The sequence below is a fragment of the Grampus griseus genome, assembly GCF_964374135.1.
Source record: "Grampus griseus genome assembly, chromosome: 11".
Taxonomy (NCBI): domain Eukaryota; kingdom Metazoa; phylum Chordata; class Mammalia; order Artiodactyla; family Delphinidae; genus Grampus; species Grampus griseus.
The window spans coordinates 37004356-37019832 of record NC_139005.1 but is presented as its reverse complement, the minus strand read 5'-3'; the positions used below and the strand labels follow the sequence as shown (position 1 = coordinate 37019832).

At 35.6% G+C, this 15477-nt stretch overlaps 1 protein-coding gene across 4 annotated transcripts in view; it reads left to right on the top strand.

Annotated features, from left to right (window-relative positions):
- The window catches only part of SCAF11 (SR-related CTD associated factor 11), a 70918-nt gene that overhangs the window by 20246 nt on the left and 35195 nt on the right, over positions 1 to 15477 (top strand). For 3 of the 4 annotated variants that reach the window (XM_082665616.1, XM_082665617.1, XM_082665614.1), the window contains exons 2-4: positions 2094 to 2148; positions 9478 to 9559; positions 11704 to 11861. In XM_082665616.1, coding sequence (XP_082521742.1) covers positions 9499 to 9559; positions 11704 to 11861 — 219 coding nt within the window. In that variant the 5' untranslated portion in view covers positions 2094 to 2148; positions 9478 to 9498. The remainder of the gene's footprint in view (positions 1 to 2093; positions 2149 to 9477; positions 9560 to 11703; positions 11862 to 15477) is intronic. The other variant, XM_082665615.1, reaches the window with a different exon arrangement.

Below are 15477 nucleotides of genomic sequence, written 5' to 3'. Positions count from 1 at the left end.
CTTGAATCATCACGTGGTGGAAGGGATTAGGGATCTTTTTGGAGTGTCTTTTATAAGGCACTAATCCCTTTCATGAGGGCTCCACCCTCTTAACTTAAGTACATCCCAAAGGCCCCCCTTACTAATAATGCCATCACCTTTAGGGATAAGGATTTCACCATGAATTTTGGGGGCATATAAACATTAAGACCATAGCAGCATGTAAATGAATCCAATAAAACAAAAATTGATTGAGTTTTCAGTTTTACTGTTGGTTGGTATTTATAAAGTTGGGGTGAAATTCAAAGTATTGGCAGGAATGAAAATTTTGTTGCTGTTTTTGTAAATAGATATCCTAATTTGTTGGTTCTCCATTGAATTATTTTCTGATAAAGAGTTTTATTTTTTTATTATTTATTTATTTTTTTAAGAAGATGTTGGGGGTAGGAGTTTATTAATTTATTTTTGCTGTGTTGGGTCTTTGTTTCTGTGCGAGGGCTTTCTCTAGTTGTGGCAAGCGGGGGCCACTCTTCATCACGGTGCATGGGCCTCTCACTATCACGGCCTCTCTTGTTGCGGAGCACAGGCTCCAGACGCACAGGCTCAGTAGTTGTGGCTCACAGGCCTAGTTGCTCCGCAGCATGTGGGACCCTCCCAGACAAGGGCTCGAACCCGTGTCCCCTGCATTAGCAGGCAGATTCTCAACCACTGCGCCACCAGGGAAGCCAAAGAGTTTTATTTTTAACTAAAAAAATTTGATGTTGAAAAAATATGTAACTTGTGATCATGAGTAGAGAGATTGGTGTGTTGAAGGGCAAACAATTTGTTTATTAAAGACCTGTAAATTATTTTTTTAATTCATTACATTCAGTTAGATATTAACATACTCAGATCATTGTATGAAAATGTACTATGTTATAAAATTTGAAGAAAGAGAAAAGATACTTTTCTCCACCTATATGTCTAAACATTAGTCTGAAAAGCTTTTTCTGGGGATAAAACTTTATTGCGTGGGATCAGGTACAGTGTGTGTTTCATGTTTGCCTAATGGTCACTCCCATAGAGGAAGTGTAAAATAGTCAGAATCACCTTACCTGTTTGCATATATCCTTTGTTTGTTTTAAAAATTAAAATCCTCACTATCATGTTCAAGTTGACCATCCCATTTTTGAGTCCTTTAAGGATGGAAATGCTATAATGGTACAGAATAGTTGGGTGGGGGTAGAAAAATACATTTTAAATATATTTGGTCTTCATTGGGAAGCCTTTTTTTGCAAAGGCGTATGTTGCAAGGATACATCAGTGCTCACTGTGTGCTTCTATAATATCCTGTGCTTACCACCATTACAGCATCTGCTATACTCTGTTGTTATTGATTTTTGTTTTTGTTTTTATCAGATGTGTCAGTGCTTAAAGTCTAGTGGTACCTAGAAAATATGGAGCACTGACTAAATATTTAATAAATAAATAAATAGAAAATATGGAGTACTGACTAAATATTTAATAAATAGAGAGAGAGAGGGAGGGAGGGAGAGAGAGAGAAAGAGAAAGAGAAGGAGAGAAAGAGGCAGGCTGTAGAAATGTGGGGAGTCCAGTGTGGGGCCGGTTGAAAAAGAAGAGAAAAAAAAAGAGAAAAGTGATTACTGGCTAAGGATACTAAAATCTGGAGTTCAGGAAGTAATTGAAATACTAGTAGTTGAATTTCTGGGCTCTTTAAATATCTTTTTGTATATCTTTTTCTAAATTGCTTTCTTAGGTGGTAAGCCTAAGTGTATTTGTTGGGGTAGATTTTCTTCTAATTCTCCATTACTCTGTTTTCAGTCGGTTTTCTCCTATATGCTGAAATGTGTTTTCTTGTGCTTCTCCCTCCCTGAACAAAATGTTTTCATTATTGTTTGCTTCCAGTACATATGTGTGTCTTCATATCTGCAGGCATATAGTCACTCTGTCGAAATGTTTTATGTTCTAGATAAATTATACTCACATCTGGGGCCCTCTGTAATAAGTACTTCTTTACTTTGCTAGTCTCCTTTCTTCTGTACCCAAGTTAAATAAGGGAGCAGCCAGGTGAAAATGGAATGAAATAGGACTAATTTTCATAATTCCCTCTCCAGAAAAAGTTTGATGGAAAACCGATTACCTGACTGCTCGACCTGAAGCATCTTAAGGGTAAGAAGCCTTGTAAATATTTGTATACTTATTAAAAACTAAATGACACTCTTAGGTACCACCTAGGAGATAGTGGTTGGAGCTTCACTTAAACATGACCTCTTCTTTTTTGCTGGAGTTGCCATATGTTACGGCATTTAGTGTTTTATTTCCTATATCTATATAAAGTAGAAAATAGGATACAAAAATCCTAGGGCTATTTACTTTGTGAGTCCTAGATTTTGTGTCTTGCTTCAACATTTTTATTTCCAGATAAACAGGAATCTTGATAAATATTATCAATGTAGAATAAAGAACTTATTTATCTGTGTAAGTTCCTTTTGAAGAACTATTTGACAATTTAAATTTTGTAAACATTTTACTCATATTCTTTCTATATATGGATATTCTTTGAGTTACAGGAGTTTTTAAAATTTGTTCACTTGTTAATAATGAAAATCTGAGTCATACAGATTTATCAGTTTTAATCCTGTGATATACGTAAAATCCATTTGGGGTGGGGAGGTATTCATGTGTTTGTGCATGTGTGTTTGTTGTTGAGTACTTTGTGCTAGTCTGAACACTTTAAATGGATTATGAGATTATGTAATTTGATTTTCATAATGACTGAAATGGTTAACTGTTTTATCTCCATTTTATAGATGAGGAAACAGGCTTAAAGAAGTCATACTACTAGTAAGTGTCAGACTAGTTAATGTTTGAACCCAGGCAGTTTTTTTCTAAAACCAGTGCTAAAGGGACATTCCTATCTATACTGAAGAGTGCTGGTATTAAAGCTCCAGGCGAAGGATATTCTAAACAAAAAATTGTCAAAATAGCCCACTTGAAGCAAACAGGTCTACTTGCAAAGTGTGGTAAGAGTGTTATATGGTGGAAATCAGGTAGGAAAAAAAATTAGAGGGACCATTCTGCAAGGGATTTAAAAATTAACAGTGACATATTAGAAGCAGGAGGGAGTTGATTATGTAGCAAAGAAGTTGGAAAGGAAATAACTATTAAGCTGAAGGAGGTAATTGCCTTAACCTTACTCTGAAGCGAACAAGTGGAAGCACTAGGGCAAATATCCATGATAGTTTAAGCGAGATTGATAAAATAAATGTAGATAAATCAACAAAATCACATAGCCTTCAGGGCATTTTTAAAGAAACTCAAGGACACCATTGCAGAACCATTGACTCAGATGTGTAATGAGAAGCTGTTGTGCCATAGTACAGGTTGAATACAAATGTAAATAGATGCCTCTACTTAGGAAAGCTTGAGGGGCCCTCTGCAGTGAAAGTCTGAGCCACATCTCCAAACTAGGCAGCCTTCTATAGTCTTTAATAGGGTTGGCAAACGTTTTCTGAAAAGGGCCAGATCGTAATTATTTTAGGCTTTGCCAAGTATACAGTTTCTGTAGTAACTATTCAGCTTTGCCATTGTAGTGCAAAAGCAGCCATAGGCAATATATAAAGGAATGAGCATGGCTGTTCTTCAACAAAACTTTATTTACAGAAACAGCCAGTTTTTTGACCGCTGGCCTATAATAATGGATCGAATTCCACCCCCCACCCCCACTGCCACCCCGACATCACTAACAAATAGCCTTGCTTATGGTTTCTTAAAGGGAAAATAAAAATAACATTCTTAGAGGGAGTATCAAATTTTTGAGTAGTTAATTGGCAGGCACTTAATGGTTTTAAGACTGGGATTGGGATGGAAAATGTGCATTAATAGTAATGGTTAACATTTGAATGCTTTTTATTGCTGGACAGTGTCATAAGCACAGGTATGCTGATGACAAAAATTACAATTTTTTTTTTTTTTTAAATTCTCAGATAGCTAGGATAATGGGGTAAGATGGTGTGGTATGAATTTCCCCAAATGAAGAATTACACTCAATTATAGATCATACAGGGGCATAGTATGATTCTAAAATCAGCTAAGTTTGGAAGTTGGCTTTACTGTACATATGAATCTTGCACAAATCTTGATAAAGTGCAGATTCTTATTCACTAGTCTAGGGTGGTGCCTGAGGTATCTTTGTAGCAAGTTCCCAAGTGATATTGATACTGTCCTGAGTAAATACCAAGTGGAATAGTAACCTGTGACTATCGGAATATTTTTAGAAGTATTCTATCTCAGCAATTCCATCATTCTAGTTACTCAAATCAAAATACTGTGGAATAATCCTGGAATCTTGCTCTAACACATATGCCGCATTTAGTCTGTCAGCACATCCTGATGGCTGTATTTTGAAAACTGCTGGAATCTGAGCACTTTTCATCAACCTTGCTATTACTTTAGTACAAGCCACTGTCATCTCCCCCTCTAGATTATTGCAGTAGTCTGCTTGCTGGCCTCTGCTTTTCCCTTTGCTGCCTCCTCTGCCTTAAACCCCTTACTGGCTTATCACACTCAAAGAAGCCAATGTATTTACCTTAGCCTATAAGTTGTTACCTGATACCTGAAGAATAGCACCAGAACTAAAACAAATGTTAATGTAGGCTGAGTGGGAAGTTTTCCTTTTGTTCTTGACATTCTATCTACTTTTATTAAGGTAGACTGTGATTGAATTAACGTTTTAAAAGTAACTCTAGTCCTGACTCAAATTTCCAATTTTTAACCCACTAAAACCTTTAAATTATTCTTGTATGTGTTAGTTTCTTATTTTCTGCTTGGGTTTTGAATCAAAGTATGGGCCTTTGCATTTCTCCTTATTTAATCTAATACAGAATTTTCCTAGGCAGTACATACCTTTAATGTAGAAACTCACATGTGTACGTTATTTAACAAAAAATAGAAAAACTGCCTCGTGTACACATGGAAGAATCATAACTGATGAAATTGGGGATTTCTTGTGCCTAGATATTACAAAATATATTTGAATACTTCATTGCAATCACTCGTCTTGCATCAATTCAAGAAAGAATTCTAAGAGTTGATTTAAAAAATAATTTTACTTCATAAATTTGTTCCCCTCGACTAACAAATTAATTTCCTTTCCTCTGTTTCTCATTTTGTCTCTTGTAATCACCATTTTCCTAGTCCCCTAGGCCAAAATGATCTTTTACTCCTTCCTTTGTATTTATTTAGTCGCCAAATGTCAGAAATTCTTCAGCTCTTCAAAATTTGTTTCTTTTTTATTCACTTCATAGCCAATTACTCTAGCTATGCAAACATCTCTGCTTCCAGTCTCTCCCCTCTATAATCCATTCTGTGCTTTGCAGGCAGATCATTCTTTTAAAAGATTCATTTACATTGCTTATATTCATGTCAGTCTTCCTCAGAAGAATCTATAGGATTGACTCTAAACCTCTCAGTCAATCATTAGAGATCTGTCTATAATCTAGCTCTACTTGATTTATATTGCTCTGCTTATTACTCTCATTACCCTCACTGTAATCTTTCAGATGAACTTCTTGGCGTACATGCCCATTCCTTCTCAGTATATACACACAGTTGCTCTTTCACCCACTGACTTTTTTTTTTTTTAACATCTTTATTGGAGTATACTTGCTTTACAATGGCGTGTTAGTTTCTGCTTTATAACAAAGTGAATCAGTTATACATATACATATGTTCCCCATATCTCTTCCCTCTTGCGTCTCCCTCCCTCCCACCCTCCCTATCCCACCCCTCTAGGTGGTCACAAAGCACCGAGCTGATCTCCCTGTGCTATGAGGCTGCTTCCCACTAGCTATCTATTTTGTATTTGGTAGTGTATATATGTCCATGCCACTCTCTCACTTTGTCCCAGCTTACCCTTCCCCCTGCCCCTATCCTCAAGTCCATTCACTAGTAGGTCTGTGTCTTTATTCCCGTCTTGCCCCTAGGTTCTTCATGACCATTTTTGTTTGTTTGTTTTTTAGATTCCATATATATGTGTTAGCATACGGTATTTGTTTTTCTCTTTCTGACTTACTTCACTCTGTATGACAGACTCTAGGTCCATCCACCTCACTGCAAATAACTAAATTTCGTTTCTTTTTATGGCTGAGTAATATTCCATTGTATATATGTGCCACATCTTCTTTATCCATTCATTTGTTTGTGGACACTTAGGTTGCTTCCATGTCCTGGCTATTGTAAATAGAGCTGCAATGAACATTGTGGTACATGACTCTTTTTGAATTATGGTTTTCTCAGGGTATATGCCCAGTAGTGGGATTGCTGGGTCGTATGGTAGTTCTATTTTTAGTTTTTTAAGGAACCTCCATACTGTTCTCCATAGTGGCTATATCAATTTACATTCCCACCAACAGTGCAAGAGGGTTCCCTTTTCTCCACACCCTCTCCAGCATTTATTGTTCGTAGATTTTTTGATGATGGCCATTCTGACCGGTGTGAGATGGTATCTTGGGGGTTTGATTTGCATTTCTCTAATGCTTAATGATGTTGAGCATTCTTTCTTTCTTTTTTTTTTTTTTTTTTTTTTTTTGGCGGTACGCGGGCCTCTCACTGTTGTGGCCTCTCCCGTTGCGGAGCACAGGCTCCGGATGCGCAGGCTCAGCGGCCATGGCCCACAGGCCCAGCCGCTTGGCGGCATGTGGGATCTTCCCGGACCGGGTCACGAACCCGTGTCCCCTGCATTGGCAGGCGGACTCTCAACCACTGCGCCATCAGGGAAGCCTGAGCATTCTTTCATTGGTTTGTTGGCAATCTGTATATCTTCTTTGGAGAAATGTCTATTTAGGTCTTCTGCCCATTTTTGGATTGGGTTGTTTGTTTTTTGATATTGAGCTGCTTGTAAATTTTGGAGATAAATCCTTTGTCTGTTGCTTCATTTGCAAATATCTTCTCCCATTCTGAGGGCTGTCTTTTCGTCTTGTTTATGTTTTCCTTTGCTGTGCAAAAGCTTTGAAGTTTCATTAGGTCCTATTTGTTTATTTTTGTTTTTATTTCCATTTCTCTAGGAGGTGGATCAAAAAAGTTCTTGCTGTGATTTATGTCATAGAGTGTTCTGTCTGTGTTTTCCTGTAAGAGTTTGATAGTGTCTGGCCTTACATTTAGGTCTTTAATCCATTTTGAGTTTATTTTTGTGTATGGTGTTAGGGAGTGTTCTAGTTTCATTCTATTACATGTAGCTGTCCAGTTTTCCCAGCACCACTTATTGAAGAGGCTGTCCTTTCTCCACTGTAACTTCCTGCCTCCTTTATCAAAGATAAGGTGACCATATGTGCGTGGGTTTATCTCTGGGCTTTCTATCCTGTTTCATTGATCTATATTTTTGTTTTTGTGCCAGTACCATACTGTCTTGACTACTGTAGCTTTGTAGTGTAGTCTGAAGCCAGGGAGCCTGATTCCTCCAGCTCCATTTTTCTTTCTCAAGATTGCTTTGGCTGTTCCAGGTCTTTTGTGTTTCCATACAAATTGTGAAATGTTTTGTTCTAGTTCTGTGAAAAATGCCAGTGGTAGTTTGATAGGGATTGCATTGAATCTGTAGATTGCTTTGGGTAGTAGAGTCATTTACACAATGTTGATTCTTCCAATCCAAGAACATGGTATATCTCTCCATCTGTTTGTATCATCTTTAATTTCATCAGTCTCTTATGATTTTCTGCATATAGGTATTTTGTCTCCTTAGATAGGTTTATTCCTAGATATTTTATTCTTTTTGTTGCAGTGGTAAATGAGAGTGTTTTCTTAATTTCAGTTTCAGATTTTTCATCACTCGTGTATAGGAATGCAACAGATTTCCGTGCATTAATTTTGTATCTTGCTGCTTTACCAAATTCATTGATTAGCTCTAGTAGTTTTCTGGTAGCATCTTTAGGATTCTCTATGTATAGTATCATGTTATCTGCAAACAGTTGACAGTTTTACTTCTTCTTTTCCAATTTGGATTCCTTCTATTTCTTTTTCTTCTTGATTGCTGTGACTAAAACTTCCAAAACTATGTTGATTAATAGTGGTGAGAGTGGGCAACCTTGTCTTGTTCCTGATCTTAGTGGAAATGGTTTCAGTTTTTCACCATTGAGAATGATGTTGGCTGTGGGTTTGTCGTATATGGCCTTTATTATGTTGAGGTAAGTTCCCTCCATGCCTCCTTGCTGGAGAATTTTTGTCATAAATGGGTGTTGAATTTTGTCGAAAGCTTTCTCTGCATCTATTGAGATGATCGTATGGTTTTTCTCCCTCAATTTGTTAATATGGTTTATCACATTGATTGATTTGCATATCTTGAAGAATCCTTGCATTCCTGGAATAAACCCCACTTGATCATGGTGTATGATCCTTTTAATGTGCTGTTGGATCCTGTTTGCTAGTATTTTGTTGAGGATTTTTGCATCTATGTTCATCAGTGATATTGGCCTGTAGTTTTCTTTCTTTGTGACATCTTTGTCTGGTTTTGGTATCAGGGTGATGGTGGCCTTGTAGAATTGAGTTTGGGAGTGTTCCTCCCTCTGCTATATTTTGGAAGAGTTTGAGAAGGAAAGGTGTTAGCTCTTCTCTAAATGTTTGATAGAATTTGCCTGTGAAGCCATCTGGTCCTGGGTTTTTGTTTGTTGGAAGTTTTTTTTTTTTTTTTTTTGCGTTACACGGGCCTCTCACCGTTGTGGCCTTTCTCGTTGCGGGGCACAGGCTCCGGACCTGCAGGCTCAGCGGCCATGGCTCACGGGCCCAGCCGCTCTGCGGCATGTTGGGATCTTCCCGGACTGCGGCACGAACCCGTGTGCCCTGCATCGGCAGGCGGACTCTCAACCACTGCGCCACCAGGGAAGCCCTGTTGGAAGATTTTTTATCACAGTTTCAATTTCAGTGCTTGTGATTGGTCTGTTCATATTTTCTGTTTCTTCCTGGTTCAGTCTCGGAAGGTTGTGCGTTTCTAAGAATGTGTCCATTTCTTCCAGGTTGTCCATTTTATTGGCATAGAGTTGCTTTTAGTAATCTCTCATGATCCTTTGTATTTCTGTAGTGTCAGTTGTTATACCCACTGACTCTTATTTGTCAGATTGGCCTAGCTAAATTCCTTTTTATTCCTTCATACTGTTTTGCTCCTTAAATGTGTTAAGCTCCTTAACATATGTAACCTGTCAACTTCAATGAAAACTTCAGTCCAAATGGATCTCTTTTCTCTAAGCTCTGATTGTATTTATGTTTGTACCAAAAAATTTATCATTAGTCTTTGTTGTTTAATACTTATATAAGGCTTCTCTTTGCAGCAAGACAGTGCTTGGTGGCAAGGAGTATAAAAGTGTACTGGATTATCCAAAAAATTTACTGGCTTGGTTTGTATTGTGTTCTTTTATGTGTAAAATAATTTCTTACAGTTTGGGGTTTTTTTTAATATGTATATTATTGGGACAAGGCAAACATTAAAATTCTCTATTATAATTCATCCTATAGGAAACCCTTTATCAAGGAGAAATGAAGAAGAAAACTCTATATACCCTAAATGTGGGAGATCAGGACTATGAAGATATGGAAGGTAACTTAATTTTTATAAAGCTTGTGTGTTGAAGGCAAAAGTTAGTGTTTCCATACTGTTTGTTAACAAGGAGTTTTTTGTATTTACATATTTTTTTTGTTCTTAAACTGTGAAATAAGCTGCCTAAATAAGAAGTGCACACCTTTTTTCCCCGTCTTCCCTTGTCTTATTTTTGATCAGTCAGTTTTTAGTTCATTGAGCTCTGCTCTTTTTCTTCTTAAGTTTTGCTCCCTACTGATATAGGAATGACATTTTTCTGTTTGTTTTTATTATTACTGTCCTTGGTTTTTTCTCCATTCCCTTCTTCCTGAAAAAAATCTCAAGTTCCTTTAGTGAAAGTCTGTTGGTGGTAAACTTAAGTTTTTGTATTTATTTTATCCTCTTCAAAACTATTGAAAGATATACAATTCTGGATTGATAATTTTTTTTTTGGTCTCTTAGCACTTTGAAGATATTATTTAGCTATTTTCTAGTTTTCTTACTAGCTGTCAAGGAATGTCTTTTCAACCTAATTGTCATTCCCTTGTAGATGATCTGTCTTTTCCCTCTTTTTGCTTTTAAGATCTTGTTTTCATCTTTGATATTGTACAGTTTTGCTACTTTGTTTCTAAACATGGATTATTTTTATTACTCCTGTTTAATATACCTTGTGTGTCCTTTATCTGTTGGATCATGTTTTTGTTTTATCATTTCCCAGCCATTACTGCTTCAACTATTGCCTGCCCTTTAGTCTCTTCTTCTGAACTTCAATTAATATGTTAGACTTTGTTCTGACCTCATTTCCCAACCTCTGTTTTTATATCTCCTTGTCTGTCTCTTACAGTCTAGGTAGTTTCTTCAGTTCTTCCAGTTCACAAATATTTTTTCTTCTGGGTCTAATTGCTGTTCAGTTATTTTATGTAGTATTTGAAAGTTCTGATATTTGAAGCCAGTGGACATCTAAATAAATTTATAATAAATAAATATAATACATAAATAAAAATAAATCTAAACTCATTCTTGTTTCTGCTGATTCTTACTCAAGGCAACGTATTTTCTTCTGTTTGGTAAAGTTTGATTATGAGCTCATATTTGATCCGTTTAATCTGTGGAATCCTGAGGGCCTAAATTAGGGATGCTTTCCTTCAGAGGATTTGTATGTATTTGCTTTTTTCTGAACCCATGCTGGGACCACTTTAACCCCATTTGAGGGTCTTGGCTTAAAACTGGAATCTCCTAGGATCAGTTTCCCTACCTGGATTGGTCCTAAGGTTAGTCTCCAGTTCTGAACACTAGTATGGACATGTGTTTCCAGGGCAATGTCAGCTTTTCCATTTGCTTGGCATATACTGGTCACATTTCAGCTGACCATTTCTGTATTTTTGTTTTGTTTTATGTTGAATCTTGGAGTTTCTTTTACTTTTGAGCCAGCACTGCTTACTTCTTGTGTGTTGGTTACATTGCTGGTAGGTGTTTAAATTAGTAATTTGGCAGTATCTATTCATAATACAAATTTGGCAGTATCTATTCATAATACAAATGTATGTACACGTTGGTCTGACAATTCCATTTTTAAGAATTTATCCTGTAGATACACTATTAAAAATGGGAAATGAAAAGTTTTTCATTGCAGCATTGTTTGTAATAGCCCAAGTTTGAAAACAGGTGAATGTCCCATCCATAGGTTGAAACAACAAAAAACACAGACTGCTGTGTATAGTGTTCTAGCATTTGTGTGAAGAAGGAGGTTTGAAAGAATATATATTAGGATTTGCTTGTCTGTGCATTCTATCTTGTCTCTGGAAGAACACAAAACAAACAACAGTTGTTACTTGTTGCATTGGGTGGAACTAGATGGATGGGAGTAGATTTGCTTGGGAGATTTGTCACTATAACCTTTTTTTACTTTTAAATATTTGAACTATGTGATTATTACCTATTTTAAAATTAATTCATGAAAAATTCTTTTCACTCCTCCCTTAAATTATAAATCAGTAAATGTTGGGGTTATTGTGCTCAAGGAGTTTGTTTCTTATAGTGTATCTAAGATCTAATTACTTTGTAGAAGGAGGGCCTTTTAGAGTATCTAGTCCATCGTATTACCACAAACATAAGTCATTTGGTCTGGAGAAATTGAAAGCATATATCGTTGCTTTACTTTATAGGTGAAGAAAACAAAGATAATACTGCTACCATTGGTCTGTTGTACAGTGAAGCTGATAGATGTCCAATATGTCTCAGTTGCCTGTTAGAGAAGGAAATTGGTTTTCCAGAAAGCTGTAATCATGTCTTCTGCTTGACCTGTATTCTTAAATGGGCAGAGGTGAGTCTAAGTATTAAATATTATTGTATTTTAGTTCCCTAGCATGATTTCATTCCACCTAGTCTAAAGACTTGATACTGCCTTTCATAAATTATTTCACAGTAATGTGTTTTCCTCCACTGAGGACAAACATCTCTGTATTGCTCAAATTTTGTTAGTATATTCCCTTCTAAATTTTTTATATTCAGCTTTTTGTTCTTTTATGATTAAAAAATTTTAAATGCATACCATTAAAAAAAACGGGATAATGGATTAAGTATTTTTTTCTGGTAGAAATGCAGTAATTCATCTTCAGTGTACTTGACCTTCTTGTGATTATATTTACTACTAATAATAACACCTTCTCTCTGCTTTGTGTTTTATATTTTTCAGAGAATTTTTACATAGATTATTAAATTTCTTCCTTATATCAGCCTGTGGGATAACCAGAACAGATATAACAGTGTCTTTCCATTTTACAGATGTGGAAACTTGGATTTTGTGTTCTATAACTTGGCCAAGGTCTCATAGCTTAAGAGACAGAAATAAATTTACAACTGCATTTTCTAGTTCCTGTGTTTCATTTATTTTGAACTAATTTCAAAGTTAGAGATATTATTGAGGTTCTTCATAGATAGTTAATGATTAAGAAACAGGAAAATTTGGGACTTTTAATGTATTATGTTGATTCATTTTGGGTCAAGTAGATCACAGTACTGTATATTGAATATTCATTATGAGCCCCATTGTTAGAAATTGTGAAATAAAAATTTATCATACTACTCATGCTATATTTTCTGAGTTAGTAATTTGTCAGTGTGTAAAAATTAGTAAAGGAGATAAATCTTAAAAATGTTTTTAACATTAGCTGCATTCAAATTCTTTGTTGTCCTTATGCACATTGGAATTAATTGTCTATTATATAACTGGGGTTTTCAGAGTTACGTGTCTAACTTATATTTCATCAGTAGTATGAAAAAGAGAACATAACTGTGTACTGACTCTATGGTCAAGTTCTGGGAGGGGGAAGAAAAAGATTTGTTATACCAATTGAGTTAATAATAGTATACTTGGAAACAGTTCTAAATAGATAAAAGTCTAAACTGGTTTTTGGCAAGAAAGGACTAAGGATAGGTGAAAATGTATTCTGGGAAAAAATATTTTGAGTTTAATTTAATTATTTAATATAATTGTAAATCTCTGTGTGTTTGCAGGAGCATTGACTAATGAAATAAGAATGCATATTTTTCTCTGCCACCCACCTAATGATTTCATCTGTGTTGAATTTAGTGCACCATGGTTTGCTTTGTGATTAGATATCTTAAAAATAGAGGAGATTTTGCTTCCAATAGAGAATTACTGGATGGCTAGAAGGCTTCAATTCAGTGCTTTTTGTGAGATTGCATTCAGTGACCACATAATTGGGGGTTCAACAACCATGATTTGAGTATGTGTTTTTCTCTGAGGATTAGAATGTATAAAATAGGCTTGATTCATCATCCTTCATTACACTACATGCATCTTTGATACAACCATTAGCTTTATCATGGTGTACAAGTTCAGGTGTCTCTAGGGTAAGTATCTAGAAGTGATTGTAGACTGTGTACATATTCAACTCCACTAGATAGTGCTAAACTTGTCCATGTTTTTAACTATTGTTGAATATTTTTAAGTTAAAAATACTTGCTAACATACATAGTTTTGCAATCAGCACTTTTCTTGCATGTAATATTTTTCTTCTTTTGTGTTACCCCTTTGGATATAAACATTTTGTTGAAGCCAAATTGCTTCTAAAAGAAAATACTTATCGACTGTACTGCCATAAATTGTGATGGGCAGTGGGGGAGTTGAGGTATTGTTTAAACAAAACTAGTTAACCTTGAAAGCAGAGAATAAACAGAATATTCTGAATTATTTCATTGTCCCTAGTGGGGATAGCAGACATAAGTTAAATAAACCATTAAGTTGAGCAGTAACAAGAACACAATCTACTAATAAAATGTTCATTATAGGGCCTCCCTGGTGGCGCAGTGGTTGAGGGTCCGCCTGCCGATGCAGGGGACACGGGTTCGTGCCGCAGTCCGGTAAGATGCCACATGGCGCGGAGCGGCTGGGCCCGTGAGCCATGGCCGCTGAGCCTGCGCGTCTGGAGCCTGTGCTCCGCAACGTGAGAGGCCCGCGTACCGCAAAAAAAAAAAAAAAAGTTCATTATAATTAATAAATGATTACTGGTTAACAAAATCACTTCAAAATTTTCAGTTTGAATCTTTTATTGGTATGATAAAAATTAGATATATTTTGAAGTGTATCAGTGCTTTCACAAATAGAAGCAGATTTCATATTCACTAGTGTTTTTATTCATGGCCATTAGTTATTAAGATCTCTCTTCTCATTTTCCTCAGCCTCCTTCTGTTTTGAAAAAGAGGCATGTAGTTTACTTTGGATTTCAGGATTAGGAAAGATCATTTGTATTCAGACTCTGCTAACTGGCCCGGCCTTGTGCTAAGGCTTTCTTTTATATTCTTTCATTTAAATTACTATGTTAATGTTTAGTTGAAATTCAAGGCATCGATCCTGAACTCTTAAGTTGTTTCTAAATACTTCAAGAGCCTGAAATTAAAATAATTTTTAAAAATTGATCCATAGTTTTAAATTTTACTAATGTTCACTTTTAGTAGGGAGTTAGAAATCAAAAGTGAAATTTACAGTGGTTGGAAATCTACATAATAAGAAAAAAGTACAGAATGTATTCAGGATCACCTTCCTAGTCTTATGTGTCTTTCAGAAATTCTGTTGAGCTATCTGAGATTTATTCTCAAGGTTTATTAAAATTTGATTCAGAATAAGTATCAAGAACCAAGAAGGACTCATTTATTTACTTTCACCTTAATATTTTAATCATTGAAGAAATTCTCCATAAGAAACAAGTAAAGTTAAAGTATTTAATTATATTTATTTTGGACACATTCCTGAAATTTCTCATGCTCTTAAAATATCTATATCCAGAGTCACAATCAGTTTCAATCTCTTCAAGTTCTAAAATTTTGGTTCTTTGGTTATTTAAAACAAAAGCCATTTAAGGACTAATTAAGTAACTGAATTTAGTCTCTAGATATTCATAGAATCTACTTACGTAGGGCAGAAAGATTCAGAATAATGGAAGCTGGTGGTCTTCATGGCCCATAGCCTAATTTCCTCCCATTAGGGACACTAGAACAAATTGAAATTAAACATGTCCATTCTGTGTTTAGTTTCAAGAAATTCACAGATGGTAAGCCTGCTGGTTTATAAAATAAAAATGATGATGTAGAAATAAAATATTGATCTAAACAAAGACACAGTAATTGACACTTAGGAAAGTTGAAGTTCTTGTTAATTTAAATCATCAGTATTAGAACTGAGAATCTGGAACTAAAGAAGGCCTTTAACCTGTTGAAATATGTATAGAACCAATACACTAAAGTTTATCAGCCACTTAGAAAGTTAATCATTTTATCCATACTGTGAGGAAAAATACAGTCTAAACATGTTGAGGGCATTTAGTTTACACATGAGTTTAATCTTGATTGTCTCAGTTTGCACATTTTAAAGTAGATAATTAGAAAAGTGAAGGCTAGGGAAGTTTGACACATGGCCA